Consider the following 16,310-nt stretch of genomic DNA (forward strand, 5'->3'; position numbering starts at 1 on the left):
AACAAAAATGTACCATTTCAGTAGTTCAGTGTCTTGCTGCTATTTCATAACCAACTCCCTCCATCAGCCTACAGCCACCTCTTGTATTTAGATTTACCTACTGTAGATAAACCTAATAAACTGGCAACTGGAAGTGTTTCCTTCAAAATAAGCTGTGAACTCCTTCACACGAGAAAAGCCTCACAAAAGCCAAACTCACACACGTATTCTAGTTTGAATAAAAGATGCACTGTTGTGAATGTGCAGACTGAACTCTGACGAGCAGTGAATTAAAGCAAACAGTGAAACAGACATGATTCCTGTTAAAACTGTGTTCCTCAACTAAAACACGGTCTCATGACAGTGACTGGAGGCACCTTTCAGAAACAGGGAATCAACCTACGTGTCTAACAAAGTGCAGCAATAATATCGTACCAGTGTCTCTCAAAGCACATGGTTATTGTACCTCTCTCTCTCTCACTCTCTCTCTCGACTGTTCTCCAAGGCGTCATTCTTTCATTTCCCCTTTTCAGTCTATCTTTTGAATGGTTTATCTGTCTCACCTTTTTATTGGTGCCATGCTGCCTGGAGGAACACACACACACACAGATCCAGGTACCGACCCCGAAGCACCCACACACAGTGACACCTCACAAACCCTGTGGGAGGTGAACAATATGGCCAGTCCCTGCTGGTTAATCATAGGATGGAGTGTTTTCTCCTGAGTCGCTCTCTCCTGCTCTTTTTGGTGGGTGTTAGGACTCGTATTGATTTCACACATATAGAGGGCTATAAGGACAAAGAGAGAGCTGTGAGCAACAGTGTGTGTGTGTCTGTCCTGGCTGTTATTTCATTATCCATGTGATGATGGATCGCATACTGGAAAACCCAAAAGGGCTTTTAAGGAGATCTCACCAAAAAGGAGAAATGAAAATAAAAACAATAACACATAGCATCACAGTTTATCAGTTAAAAAAAAAAAATCATATTAGCACAACAAACCAAAAAAAATAGAAATGTTAAATATTACATAACAACCACGCTCTACAATTGCTTCAGAAGTTACAGGGTTAAATGAGGCCACCAGATACAAAGGTCTTGATAAATCCAAAAATATAATAAAAGCACATTAATTATTGTTTATACTAGTGTTCAAACATAGCATAGAATTCAGTGTTCACCAGACTTTCAAGTATTTTTGAAAAACATAGCTGCAGAGTTATGGTTTTTAGATCAATGATCTCGCTTTCGTTTGAAGGATTGAAACTGGATTAAAACTCTGCAGGGCAGGATGAGCTTTTTTTCAAATAATCAGATGGAGACCCACCAACCAGACTGATCTGCTGTGAGAGAGCTGTTCCAGTATTCACAAAACACCTATCACATCTACAACTGTCTCATTATCCTGTTCAAACAGCCAACTCACCATCACCAATAACTTTTCAGTAAAATACAGACAACCAGTGAAATGAACTTGGACAGTTTATTACTGCTCATGCAAACTTATCTCTTGAAATACTTGTCACACACACCTGCTTTATTCAGGGCAGGTCTTTTCAGTACACTGCTGGCCTCTCAACATTCTTTGCCTGCCTTTTTTTTCGCCCACAATACATCCTGGGATAAGTTTCAGTCCACCTATGACCCTGAAAAATAATAAGAGGGTACAGAAAATGGATCGATGTGATGGACTTTCAGACGACTGTTTGTCCAAGGAACTTTTACTCATTGTGATTTTTTTTCCCAGCAACTTCTATAAATGGACAAACAGCAGACTAGTATGTTTCCCCTGAACCAGTCAACAAACTCAAACGTGTTTAGTGAAAACTTACATTAGTCCATGTTCTAATTTTGAACATTACTGAGCAGCTCATCTATCCTGTTCCCATCCTGTTTCCCTTGGTCTACGTCTTGTTTTTCTCAGTATACGTGTAAGCTTGTTTTGTGTGTGTTTATGTGTGGTTGTGTGCAGCTTCTCACCGCACTGCTTCCAACACATTTTCTACATTCAACCAGCCAGTGACAGACTGCCTCCGGCACGCAATATAACTGTCTAAACTAACTGTCAAAACGAGAAGAGAGGAGAGGAGAGGAGAAGAGAAGAGAAGAGAGGAGAGGAGAGGAGAGGAGAGGAGAGGAGAGGAGAGGAGAGGCTTTGTGTGTCCTTGTGCGATACAGGAATGGAAAGCTCCACCACAAATGCTGCAGTGCTGATTCAGAATAAACACTGTAAATAGGATGGGGCTTCTGAGTAATTTGAAATCTATTCCAGATAAAAGCAGAGCAGGGAAGGTGACACTGACATCGATCTCTACACAGACATTGATTGCCATTACATTTAAACCTGTTCGAGAAGGACTTCCCAAAACTGCCTCGATGTAAAAGGTGGGCAAGACTGACTGAATCCAGATGAGGCCCCTAGAGAGATGGTTTGTCTTGAAGGCCTAAATTTGTTTGTTTGTTCTTTTGCCTGTGCTGTTCCTGGATTAGAACCTTATCTGTACCATGTACAGGGTCAGGGAACCACTCTCTCCCATTACAAGAAGTGTGATCACCCTGATCAAGGTATCAGACAGTGCTCCCTGACACCAACCCAGCAGGAGCCATTTTGACCTTTGACCCCTAACTACTGTAGGGCAACACAAGGAAGCCATGTTACACTATTTCTCTCTTGGACTGTTTCAGTCGACACAGAAGAATTATTTTTCTTTTATCATGTCTGGTCTCATTCAGTAATATTACTAATTATTCAGTAATATTACTAATTATTGCATATTGGTATTGTTATTAAGAACCAACCAACCAGCACAACAGTCTCTCAATCATCATTCAGTTACAGTGTGTTAAATAACATAACAATAAAAATCCTGATCTGAATAACAGCTCCTCTGCCTTAGGGAGAACCTTCACATACAGAGAGCAATGACTCCTCCAGAACACTTCAGGAAACAATTCATGATGTATGTTCACTGACCACAGACACAGATATTAAATGATTAATGAGTTGTTCGTTTTTGTGATAACAGCAAAAATAAGAGTCAATGATTTTATTGCGTTAGACTATACATATACCTAATACGTACCTAATAAACTGGTTTATGATAAACCAAGCAGAATATGACCTGTAAGTTGCTGAGCACATGATACTCGCTCACAACCTCTCACGTCTTTTTAATTTTGGATGCAGAAAGATTTTAGTTGAAATATATAAATTCATCCTTTGTGGTGTCTTTTTTTCTGTTTTATTGTGTGTTATGCAAGACAAACTCAGTCCACCCCAGGACAGCATTTTACTGTTCCCACCTGCTCATAATACAGAACAGTTAAGGATATTTACACAGACAACCAGGAACATTTAATAACATTTCAGAATGAATATTTCTCCTAATAACACAACAGTTCTCCACTGTTTAACCAACTGCCTCAGAACTTTCTATCATTACTATTGTATTACACACAAACACAGCTGAAGACACACATGTAACTGATATGGTGAAGATTACACACACACACACAGTTTTTATGGCCCAGAGAGAAGCATTAGTATTGATGAAAGGATCTATTAGATAACGCACTTGAATGTAGTCTCGCGTTATTTCCCCTGAGAATCTCATTCTTAAGTTGCATCAATAAGACCTTGAAGTTCTGTACAACTGAACTGCACAACTTGTTTATTTCAATTCAAATAGCTTTCAGCTTTTCCATTAAACTCTCAAAATAATAAAAAAATGTAAAGATTTGTGAAGGCTTTTTCCAGATTTTGATGGTCCTGCATATGACATTCTGATTCATCGTTTAGTTAGAAAGCTTCACTGAAAACTGTAGAAAGTCAGAGAGAGCAGCAAAGTTCAGTAACGTTATTTCCTCTGAGAAACACAAGTTCAACACACAGAAGTCACACAGAGACACCTGCGGACAATAAGTCACACTTGTTCATGTAATCATGAAAATTTAAGAAGACGTCGTGTCAGGGGACAGAAAACCTATGTGGCACTTGTCACATGTGGTCTCACATCTCTTTGCAGCTTCTTCCTGCTGTTGACCTTCACGCTAAAATTTCAAAGACCAGATTTTTAATGTTACTTTCATATCACTTTTCCTTCTGACTACTGAGCTGCCTCACAGAAAGACATCTGAGAAAAACAGGGTCAAAGCTTCTTGACTGGAAAAAGAACAGCCTGGTATAAAAGGTTTTATGTTAACACTGATTCTTATATAGATCAAATTAATCATCTCCTCCATGAGGTTATTAACATAAATGTGAAGTTATAAAACATGGAAACATCCTTGCTCCAAACCATCAGATAATTCCTTCATTCACTCATTGGTGCATTACTTTCCAGGACACTTTAGGCAGACAAATGCATAATTACAGTAATGCACCGTTTCCAAGCTATAATATTGGGTTCATATTTTTTCTTGGCTCATAAAGTCTCAGTGTCTCCGAGCTCAAAGCACCACAGTGCCTCAGTGCAGCCTCACAGAGCTGCCAGCATGTCTGCGGACTTTTAGTTATACCTGTTAATTTGAGGGGGAAAAAAGGGGCAAAAGAAATTCTAATAATGAGGAGTAATGCAGAGCGAAGACTCTGTTCTGATTTTATGAAAAAGAGAGGAAAAAAAGGGAGTTTGCTGAGGGAATTTTAGGTTATTTATATAATATACACTTTATAATTTCAGGCTTGAAACAAAGTGTTGTGGCAGGCAAACTTTTATGTGAGGCCAACCAGCCCCGGGTTCTCTACCAGAGGGCTTTTGTCCCTCTAGATGCTCAAATTCACAGTAAAAACAAAAGCTGAGAGACTTAGAGCAGGGGTGTCCAAACTGTTCTGCAAAGGGCCGTGTGGCTGCAGGTTTTTGTTCCAACCAATCAAGAGTTTGACCAATGAACTGTTTGAAGCCTGAGATCAGCTGATTAAATGAGTCAAGTCTGCTTTAGAGAGTATATTTGGAACCAAAATAATCCAAAATAATGACCAGAAAACTGGGATAATCAGTATTATATCAAATTACAGGTCAAATAAGTTTGTGATGTGTTTTGTTCACAGGTCTTTGTTTTGAAGCTCCTGCTGCTCTTTGGGCTAAAACTGCTGCTGATAATTTACTGCTCTTGAGAAGTGTTTTCAAAAAATATGATAAACATGTTTTTTAAAAGGTGATTTGATTAATGTTTTTATCATCCACATCACTCTGTCCCTGCCCACTTTCCCCCCTCTATCTTCATCTCTGCCCCCGGCCTTCCCTTCATGTCTGACAATACAGAATGAGCCGGCTGACAAGAGCAGCAAAGAGGGTCCATCCACTGAAGAGGTTTCTGACCCACACAACACAACAATGCAATTAACTCGAGTACCATGACTCACTGCTGAGAGGGGAAGGGGGGGGAGAATAAACATGAATGCATTCCTTGAAAAGCTGGATGTGTGTGTGCATGCATGTTTTCTTTGATGACCACTGATGTCATTATGAACCACAGGCCTATGTGTAAGGTCTTGTTTGGATATTTTCAGACTGACAGAGACTGATCACAGATTCCAGTGGAGGGTTAGCTTCATGTTGTGCGTCAATGCAAGTCCTGCTCAACTTGGCATTAAGATCAAGATGGATATATCTTGTACGCAAAGCCTCTTTCTAAATAAATGTAAAACAATTTTTATTTTTGGGCCCACTTTGTTCACTAATTTCATATTCAAGAAATTTTATTTGGTTTAATGCTGAGGGTATTTTCCTGTTAACTGTACCCAGCAGTTCAATTGTGTTGTGAAAACTAAAATGCTCTTTCTTATTGTTGAAACTTCTTGAGAGGATCATTATAATATGTGAATGCAGAATATTTACAGAATTAATCAAAGTTTCAGGTAAGGTAATTAAAATCACAAATTCACAGACTGAGCAAAACAAACAAACAAAGAATAAGAGTAATAAGGCAGACGACCAAAACACAGATTTAAGCACTGATAGTTTAGCAGTAATATAAACCACAGAACAGGAGCTGAGCAGTTTGATTAAACTGAGATGAGGAGTAGTAATAAGTCAAGCTGACACACAGCCATGTTTTTTATTTGGAGTGCTATTGGACTATGCTTTGCTGCAAATGTGAATATGTAACAAAAGTCATTTAGAGCTCCAGAAGAAGCCAACAATTACATGAATAAGCTGTATACACGATGCAAGTCCTGTTTACATCACTAAAGCCAACATACAGTTTTATCTTCCACTCAAAGTTTGCACTGAGCCAACAGGAAATCCACCACGAAAACAAGAAACAACCCCGGGGGAAATATGCTGCTGAACCATTTCAGCCTAATACTCAAACACACGTAGCCTCTTCATATTTAATCCCTGCTCGAATCAGCATGAAAGGAAAATCTCAAACAACAGCCCAGACACAACAAAAGCATGAGCTACAACTCAAAGCCATGCTAACCTGCACACAGCTGGGTGGACAGCAGCAGCACCAGCAGCAGTTTAGCTAGCAATCAGCATCAACCAGCAGCATGCATCTTAACACATGCAGCTATTACTTACCAAGCCGAAGTGAAGCAGCTGGTCCTCCTCGGGATCCCAGCAGAGAGTAAATCCTTCAGAGTTGGACCGGCTCCACGGCGCAAAAAAAAATAAAAAAAAATAAAAAATCCCTCGACTTTTGACCTGATGTGGGTTTGAGGCGCAGCAGGTGATCAGACTAACAGACACCTGGACACCTGCAACAGCATGAGCTGGTGCTGGCTCAGGTACATCCACCTCAAAGGAAATATCCCGCACAAAGAAACTACCTATAAAGTCCACAGGTAGCTCCAAAAACTCACGGCTCTCTTCAAAATAGCAAGAGCTTGAATAGACCGCCCCATTTCAGAGGGTGCGTTTGTTTTAGCAACTACGCAGAAATTGAACTGTGACTAAAATGTGTGAAGAAATCAAATAGTAAACAAAATGATTTTCTGACCTATAAATATACTTATGACATTAAAGATGGGTCTGTTCTGTTCTAGTGTCACAGTGTGACAGCATGCACCAAATTAAACAAAACCAGATACATGGAATTTAGCCGTCATTCATTTTATTATTTACTCCTGTGTTTCTGATACTGTGAAATGTCAAAAAAGAAAAAGGCCCCAGACCCAAGGAGTCCCTGAAGGCTGCAGGTCTCTGTAAATTTTATTACTACAAATTTGAGCAGTGCCTAAATATGCAGTATTTACCCATTGATGAAAGGGGTGCAGGTTTGGTCTTTGCATGTTTCCTCATGTCCACCTGAACCACACGTTGAACCCCGACTTGCTCCCGATGTATGTTTATGGGAAAATGTAGGTCACTGTGAACAGAAGCGTCTGCCAAGTAAATGTAATGGAATTTGATGTAGATTTACACACTGTTTAGAAATAATTATGCTGAGTAATGCAGATTGCTGTTGGAGGTGGAAGAGTGAGGGAGAGAGCCTCATTGTACACTGTGCCCCTGTGGCCCCTGACAGGGTAAGAAGTAAAGTGCGATAAAAGATTAAAGCAAAACAGAGAATATAGCTTCATCAGACCTGCAACGTAATGATTTTACACAGAAAGCACTTATTTATTTATTTATTTATGACTTTACATTCCCCCCAAACAGCAGGCAGAACCTGTCTGATCAGGCTTACAGCTGGACTTCTGTAATGACATCCTGTGGGAGGAGAGTGGATTAGTCAGCCTCCAGTCGTTTGCTCAAATGTTTGTTTGCCCAAAAGCACACTTGATATCTCAGACACCGAGGATTAGATTTTGACACATGGTGAAAGAGGTAAACAGTCAATGTTCTCCAGACATGTAGTGGGGGGTGGTATTACTTTAGGTTTTTAATTGTGCACAGCAGGGACGAGCAGGTGTCATTCAGCGGATATTATTCATGAAGTAAAGACAGTTAAATGTTGCAGTGCATCCCAAAGGCCAGTCAGGTGACTTGAAAAAGGTGAACATTTTCAAAATACTGTGTTTGTGCATGCGTTCGTTAGACGTTAGACAGGTGCCAGTGACAGCTTTTAGGTGAATCTCCCTACAAAAGTTAAACAGCTGCTAATGACAGTGATAGGAAACAGACTAATGTTAGCCTCATTAACATACAGGAGTAGAGCTAAAAACACACCACGAACAGACCCAGATAGTCCTAACACATTTTCACTAGCACACAAACACTTTAACTTACACACACTTTCAGTCACATTTTAATTTTTGGATTTTCTTTTCCAGAGTTTAATTTTAAAGTTTACGTGGTTCTTGATATGTTGGGTCTTACAGCAAAAATCATACTGAAGATGGAATGGGTAATATACAGGATGTATATGTAATTAAGCTTACATTGGTACAGTATACAAAACTGCCTGATGACGCAGCTGTGATCAGCTTTCATACACTGAAAAGTATTGCCCTTCAAGGGCATGTGTTAACAATGACGAAATTGACAGGCGTAACTTTATTCATTTAAACCCAAGTGCCAGCAAAGATCCCCTGGGAAGTTGAAGTTTCAGGTCTTGAACTATGCAAAACTGAAAAGTAAAAATATTTTTCAAAAATGCCTGTGACTTCCTGTGACCTCAGCAGCAGCCGAACAACTGAAGAATTTGAAACAAATCGAACAACCACTGCAAGCAAATAAGTATTTAAATAGACGTAACGGGAATAATAATTTAATCCTGGAAAGTGAAGGCAGCACAGTTGTATGTCTCCACTCTACAAGCCGCACAACAAAAGCTCATTCTGACAGAGATCAGATAATACAGCTAAAATACTTTTTTCTCAAGTACCATTGTGGTTTGAATCTTGCAATAAAGACACTGTAGTAAATGACTTGAATGAAGAACAATCACTGAATAAATGTGGCTTCAGCTTCAGCAGTGAGTTAAGAGCTAAAGCCAGTTTTTACAGCTTTAATGAACCTTTTAAAAACCAACTGCTTTACCACTTTGTGTTATTACGCCAGCGTGAGGCTCGTACCTTCTAATATCTGAATGCCATTCAGCCTTTCTACACAATGCACACTCATGCTGGAAAACAGTAGGATTTTCCTAAAATTCACCATCTTAAAGTAGAAAACAAGACTGCATTTCTGGTTTTCACAGGACGGAGCTGTCGCACATAAATAACTGATGGATACACAGACACTAATGGAAGATATTAAAAAGGAAAAGGATCATAGATGTGATGTTAAAACAACCACAGTCACAACAGCTTGTATTTGACTGATAGTTGTGGTGATTAAATACACAGATCCTTGGACTGGAAAACAAGCCGTAAACTATTTCAGCAGTATTTTTCCTCAGAGATGCTGTTGGCTGTAAATGCAACAATAAAGCTTTACTAGAAGTCTCAGAATTATATTCTGTGTAATATACAAACTCACTTTGGACTCATTCTTTCAGAACTACATCAGTGATCATTTGTGATATGAAGAAAAGAAAGGACCAGAGGGAAATTTATTTCCTTTTAAAACTGCAGTGGCCTGTCATACCTAAACAATGTCCCAGGTTTTGATCAGCCAGAGTCATTTCGACCCTCGCTGAAATTGGAAGGGCATTGAACTGCATGCTGCCTCTGGTCTATTACAAAGAGTGATTCAAACACAGTGATGCAGTGGAAATGTTTTCCGGTCCTCAGGTCCTGCAATGTGGAACATATTTTACTCTGTTTTCACATTTACATACATGAATATCTAATACAAATCCACACAGTCTTTCTGTCTCTTTCCCATTGTACTTCAGTCTGTCTGCATCCAAGTTTCTCCACCTTCCTTTGAACTCATGATGTGTGTGTGTGTGTGTGTGTGTGTGTGTGTGTGTGTGTGTGTGTGTGTGTGTGTGTGTGTGTGTGTGTGTGTGTGTGTGTGTGTGTGTGTGTTTGTGTAGCCACTTAAAGGCTCAGACTCACAACAGTGCGTTCGACTCAGTGTTTGAGAGCTTTTAAGCGCTTCTCTTCACTAGAATCCAAAGATTCAGACCAAAGTGTGTGTGTGTGTGTGTGTGTGTGTGCGTGTGTGTGTGCGTGTGTGTGTGTGTTCCTCTTGATGTAGGTGAGCGAGAGGACAACACAATTAAAGCTGTCACCTTTGTCCCAACCCTTTCTCACTTTCTCATCTAGTTGGTGTGCATGCATGTTTGCGTGTGTGCGAGTCTGTTCATTTGTGCGTTTGCAGGATGTGTGCACGTTTGCGTCAGTGGCATCAGTTTCTGTGGCAGCATCAGGCTCCTCCCCTCCGTCCGGGACCCATCCTCCTTCCTGTGTGTCGGTATAAAACATGGTCTCCTCTCTCTCTCACTCACTCACAGCCTCAGCACTAGAGGAGCAAAGCTCAACATCTTCAGGCTCATCCTCTCCTGGTGCACAGAAACAACTGCAGGTAAGAATTTAAAAACATATATAAAACTGGTTTTGCATCCTCAGGAAATTCAAGTTTTTCTCTTACTGCAGGTTAGATTACTTTTTTGTCTTTCAGTGTTTTTTTAACATCATAGATCCAAAACTTGTACGTTTCATCTGTAAAGTGGAGAGGAAGGGATGGAAATGTGTTTTCCACAATGAATTTAATTCAGATATTCTCACAGTTGTCTTCTTTTGAGTTGCAGCTCAGTACGTTGTAGCTTTAAGAGAAGGTATAAAACATAAAGATTGACTGACAAACTGACCGAAATGTTGAAATGCATTAAAGAAAATAAAAAATTTACAAATAAAACTCACAAATAAAAGTAGGAAAGAAATTACATATGAGTGTCCAAAAGCTAAATATTCATTTCTGTGCAATAACTGAGCAGAGAGGTGTTTTAAAAGCATTTTCTTCCTATTATTATTATTATTATTATTATTAACTTTTTTTCTGAGGGGAGGAGGAGAGGGGAGAGCTTTCACACATTACAATAACACATCATTACCAGCCCACTGAATAATGAATGAGAGACAATGACCAGCTGCTAAAAGGAATTATATTAGCATCAGCAGAATGACTGTTTACACCACCAGTGTCAATTTAAACAAAAATTATTCAAATGGACGGCTACATTGAGTTACAGTGACAATTCTACACAGATGTAAATTCTAGATATCACTGAGTTTAATACTACTTCATTTAAAGATGCTGTACTGTGCATCTGTCATGTTATAATGTATGTAATCATCATGTCCAGTGAGCAGTAACTAGAGGAAAGTCTGGACTCTGACTCATAGGAAGAATATCATCCAGGCTAAAGAAGGATAAGCACATCTTTGTTTGGAGCACACACATTCAGCAATTTTAATTCTCAGGCGAGAACATTATTCACTCCAACAAATCAGTGAGTCTTCAGAAGGAGGCTATTCCATGTAAAACTAGACGTCATGTCTCGTCTCGTTACACTGTCCAGAGTGTGTGCTTTTCTGTGTGGGAGTGTGGCAAAAAAGGGCCATTCCTGCAGAAATAGAGAGCCAAACAAGCAAAAAGAAAAAAAAAAGAGGGAGCAACTGAGTAAAGACCCTGAGTAACAGTAAACAAATTTACCTGCTGAAAGAGTGAGATTGAGAGAAGTCTACAGAGAGAACTGCCCTAATAGAAACGTGGAATCAGACAGAGAAAGTGGGGTTCTGAATTATTGGAGATTGAAAGCCTCCGAGCGACTGGTGTTGTTGATCTTATCTAATTGGATGTTTTCCCCTGGATGAATGTTCTGGCACAGACCATAATTCATCACAGCTAATATGCTGGTTTGCCAGATTCTATGATCAACACAGTGTTAACACATCAGTCTGACAAATGGAATATTACACTATCCTTTTTTGTGTTTTTGCTTTTGGCACGTTGCATGTTTTCATCACACTGAAGTAAAACTGCTTTTTCAAAGAAGATGGTTCAACTGATGTTGAGATGCTGAACACGCTTTAAAATATAAACAAAGCAAAGATTTGTAAAGATTTTTTTTGGACATTTTTTGGAGTGTTTATGTGAGTAAGTGAATAAAGAAAATAATGTAATTTATTCTCTCAACCCTGAGCAAAATGAAGGTTTAGAGATAACTTGCGTCTTCTGGGATTCTGCTAATGCTGACAGTATTCATTCATCACACTGCGTGCCACCTCCGTGTGTGTGTGTGTGTGTGTGTGTGTGTGTGTGTGTGTGTGTGTGTGTGTGTGTGTGTGTGTGTGTGTGTGTGTGTGTGTGTGAGAGAGAGAGAGAGAGAGAGAGAGAGAGAGAGCATGAGGGACTGTTTGTGAGAAAGACTAAACCTGCCTTAGGTTCCAGTTGAACCACCAAAGGTTAATCTCTTTCTCCACCTCCGTGTTTCAACTAATGTGAAATGATTTATTTTGTGTTCTGAAAAACACATATTACTAATTTTTTTTCACCTCAGAAGCATAAATTTAACAAGCTGATTGGAGACAGAAGATTAAAGAGGACAGAGGAGAGACAGTAGAGCAAGTGATCTAAAAGGAAAATTACCTCATTAGGTGCAGTGCACTTATTTGAATTGTGTTGTATTAAGTCCTCTTCTCTCTCTCTCCCTTCAGACATGAATGTAGGTATCTGTGTGTGTGTTCTCCTGGCTGCTCTGTCCAGTGGTTCCCTGAGTCTGCCCTCACAGTCTGAGGTAACACACACACACACACAGATTTTTGCAAAACTACGTGTATATACAAAGAACTAAACCAACTTGATTGAGTCTGCATCATAAGTTGTGATAAAGTCATTTAGAGAAACAAATGGAAAACACAATATTTCATACAAATCTTGCTTTTTTTCATGTTCTCCAGCGACAGAGAGCTGAGGGTGAGGCTCTCATGTCAGACAGCCTACCTCCACCCTCACCAAACCACACACGCCAGGCCCGCTCAGCTCCAGCGCCCCCCTCGGGGCAGCTCGCCAACTACAACCAGCCCCAGGAGGAAGCAGACGCTCGAAACAGCCTGAGCCAGCTACTGGCCAAACTTATCTCCAGGAAAGGTGAGCAGTTAGATGTACTGTCAGGATAGAGAGGAGAGGTGGATATAGAAAGAGTAACTGGAGCGAAAGTCTTTCCCTGTAGTCATCTCATCTCATTACACACAGATCATTCCTCCCGTCTCAGTTTGCTCGTGGTTGTGTTATTTCTCTCTTCCTGACGTCCATCCTTCTGTAAACTGTCGTCACTCATGCTGTGCCTGAGTCCCACCATCTGGCATTTCCCACCTCCCTCTAGCTTCCTCTCTCCTCCCTCCATATTTCCATACCTCCTCCTTGTTCCCTCCTTCCCTCTTCTCCACATCTCCTTCCTCCTTTTCCCTCACTCCTCGCTGCTTCCACCCTCCTTCCCTCATCTCCCTCTTTTCTGACCTCACTCTCTGCTCCCTCTGTCACTGTGTATCTCTGTTTCCTTTTCAAGTCAACAGTGTGTGACTGGGAGACCTGCTGAGCTCACTGGTCTTACAGAGCACACAAAGACGGGAATAGAAACAGAACAAGTCAGCATGAGTTACTTCACCTAATTCAGAGGTTATACACTATTACTATTATACAGCCGGTGCAGGTAGAAAATGTGCACCACAATCATGTTTTGGCCAAGCAGAATGACATCATCACATCAGTGTGTCTTCCTCTTCCTGTCCCCGTCTCCTCCAGGTTCTCCCTACCAGACCAGATCCTCCCTCACCAGCAGAGCCAGTGGTCTAGCCCCTGGCCACAGGATAAAGGACAGAGATTATCTTGGCTGGATGGACTTTGGAAGACGCAGTGCAGAGGAGTATGAATACTCCTCCTAAAGGCATAGCTTGCTTTCTCTGGAAACCTGAGTTACAACCCCCAACACCGCCAATAAAAAGCTCACAAAAATAATGAGCCCTTTTCACACTGCACCTACTGTTACCCAGGGCTGACTTGACTGGATCCTAGAATGAATTTAGCATCATATTATAAGCAGAGAACAGGATCATTTACAAAAAGTGTATATCCTGCAATCTGTGAACCCCAAATCGCCGCTCCCCACAGTATGTCAGCATCATATATAGGCACTAAATTCAAGGGATAAGGGATAATAATATATATTGTTGTTATTGTTGAGAAGTCCTTTGAAAAAAACAAACCCAGCAGTGTGTTTGTCCATCTCTTAGACTTACTCAGCCTGTCTATGGCACTCAGCCTCAAACACATTTGTTTGAAAAAAATTAGGGACTATTTTAAGCAGTGGGTCAACACACACAGGTGCTCGACTAAGCATTTACAGCAACAGGACATTATATGTGAGTTAAACTCAAAATAAACTACAACAGCAATGAAGGGACATTTCACTGAGTGCAACAGTGTGGCTCTTTTTTGGACCGCAGTGGATCTGTGTGCACAGATGAATCCACTGTATTGTTGGTTTTGGTCTTTTCAAGAGATGTAATGACAATAAGAAAAATATTAACAGACCAGAATATCACCAGACTTATCCTTTCAAACCAACAGGGGTCAAAAACAGCTTTCACCAGCGTTAACAGCTCAACATACATTCATTTTTACATCTGGTGCAAACTGAGCAACATAATGTGTTTTTAAAGGATGTAATCTCAATAAACTTTCAAAATTTGGAAGGTAAAAGAAGAAATATTCCAAAACCTATTCCTTTAAATATAAATGTCAGCCTAAATCTATGGAGGGAAACTAGTGTCTTTGGACTCAGATTTATTCCACTCAAAGCAGTGATAAAATGTCTCATTTTATAGACAGTTCAGAATGTTCTTACATTGGACCTTAATGAGTCACTGAGGTGTCTTTGGCAAACTGAACCAAAAAGAGGCATTTAAGTCTTTATCTTTGATTGGTAACTTAATACACTCAGCAAACTGCAACACAGAGCTTCAATGTTACACAAGTGCACAGTAAAGCAAAAGATTTTTTTTCATCTTATATCATCTGCAAAACCCAGAGTTATAAGATGAAGATAAAAAGTCTTGCAGACGTTAAGATAACAGTCTCAGTCAGTAACAGCATCTCTGGTAGAAAAGGGGCTAAAACACAACCACCTTTCCACCTCTAACCTGCTGAAGGTTACCCTGGGCTAAAAATGTGCAGTGTGAAAAGCACAAGATATTTTTTCGAAAGCACAAGGTGTTGCCTACATGAGATGCTTGGGAGTCTCCCTATCATTGCATAATGGACTTTGGTGGCACATACATTAAAAATCAGGATTACAAGTGCAGATATGAATACAGGTAGTGTGTTTTGTTCTTTTTTTTTGCAAGATCATCATGTATGTATGTATGCTCTCTTTAAGGTTGAAATCTCTGTAATAAATACTATGTTTCTACCAACTTTCAGATTCAGTAGAATTCAAAATAAAGCTCCTTTCTCTGACGTCAGCAAGAAATGCAAATCCAAATTTGTTTGGGATAATGAATTTGTTGTGTCTGGAGGGTACAGTTGGTGGGGCTGATCCCAAGCATTTCATGTAGCTGCCGTCTGTGTTCAGGATGGAGCAGCGTCAGAAGCTGAGAAACACTGGACGTCTTTCATCTGTATGGGTGTCCATCCACATGAGCATTTGGTGTAACTCACCGGGGGGGATCCTAGAGTCCACAGAAGCCAGGACATAATCATTACTGTAATATAGATCAGGCTTTCCCAGGATTAGCACAAAGAATAATGAGCCAGTTTCCTGAACAGGATATAAATTTAACTAGGCCTGATCCTGTCTCATGACAGTCTCTGAAAAATTTTTTTGCTCAATTCTACAACTTAAAAAAGATTAATGTCAGCCATCTGTGTGCGTCCTCATTAGTGTGAGCATGTGCACACAGCTCATTCTAATGGTCTCCTGTTGTTGACCGAACAGAAGCTGCTGAGCAGCCTGGTATCTGTCTTCCTGGGGAAATAAAACTAAAGTTTGATTCACACAAAGTGAGAGAAGACTTTACTGATCCACCTTAGATCAGCTGACTTCAGCTATGATAGCAGATTTTATGCCTACAGGTGAATTAAATCAAATGCTAATGAGGAGCAAACACCTGAATAGCGACCATCAAGTGACAGTGAAGGATTGTCTGCCACACAGCTGAACACAAACCTTAATGCACCCAGTTGTAGAGAAAATGTAAGAAAATCAAGCTTTTACTTTGGAAATACAAAGCAGTGTCTTCAGAAAATAGATGATCATGTACGAGATGTAAATTTGTAATAAAACAGATACGAAGCAATATAAATGTAAGTGTATATGACTGACATGATATGACAGACACACTAATTGTTTCACAACTACACATACACAAGAAATAAAAGAAACAATTTACTTTTTGTTTTTGTGTCAAATACCAACATGACTTTCTGCATCAAAACAATTTGGTCACAAGATGGCAGATATACTGTACAGATGTGTAGGAGGCCACTGCA

At 40.0% G+C, this 16,310-nt stretch overlaps 1 protein-coding gene across 1 annotated transcript; it reads left to right on the forward strand.

Moving 5' to 3' along the window:
- The first annotated feature begins 10,279 nt into the window (after positions 1 to 10,279).
- On the forward strand, positions 10,280 to 16,142 carry ccka (cholecystokinin a). The gene is made up of 4 exons (XM_041043435.1): positions 10,280 to 10,343; positions 12,479 to 12,558; positions 12,722 to 12,911; positions 13,566 to 16,142. The coding sequence occupies exons 2-4, from the start codon at positions 12,481 to 12,483 to the stop codon at positions 13,703 to 13,705; spliced, it is 408 nt and encodes a 135-aa protein (XP_040899369.1). The 5' UTR covers positions 10,280 to 10,343; positions 12,479 to 12,480; the 3' UTR covers positions 13,706 to 16,142.
- Positions 16,143 to 16,310: the final 168 nt, after the last annotated feature.

This window comes from Toxotes jaculatrix, chromosome 8 (genome assembly GCF_017976425.1).
Source record: "Toxotes jaculatrix isolate fToxJac2 chromosome 8, fToxJac2.pri, whole genome shotgun sequence".
NCBI classification, from domain to species: Eukaryota; Metazoa; Chordata; class Actinopteri; family Toxotidae; genus Toxotes; species Toxotes jaculatrix.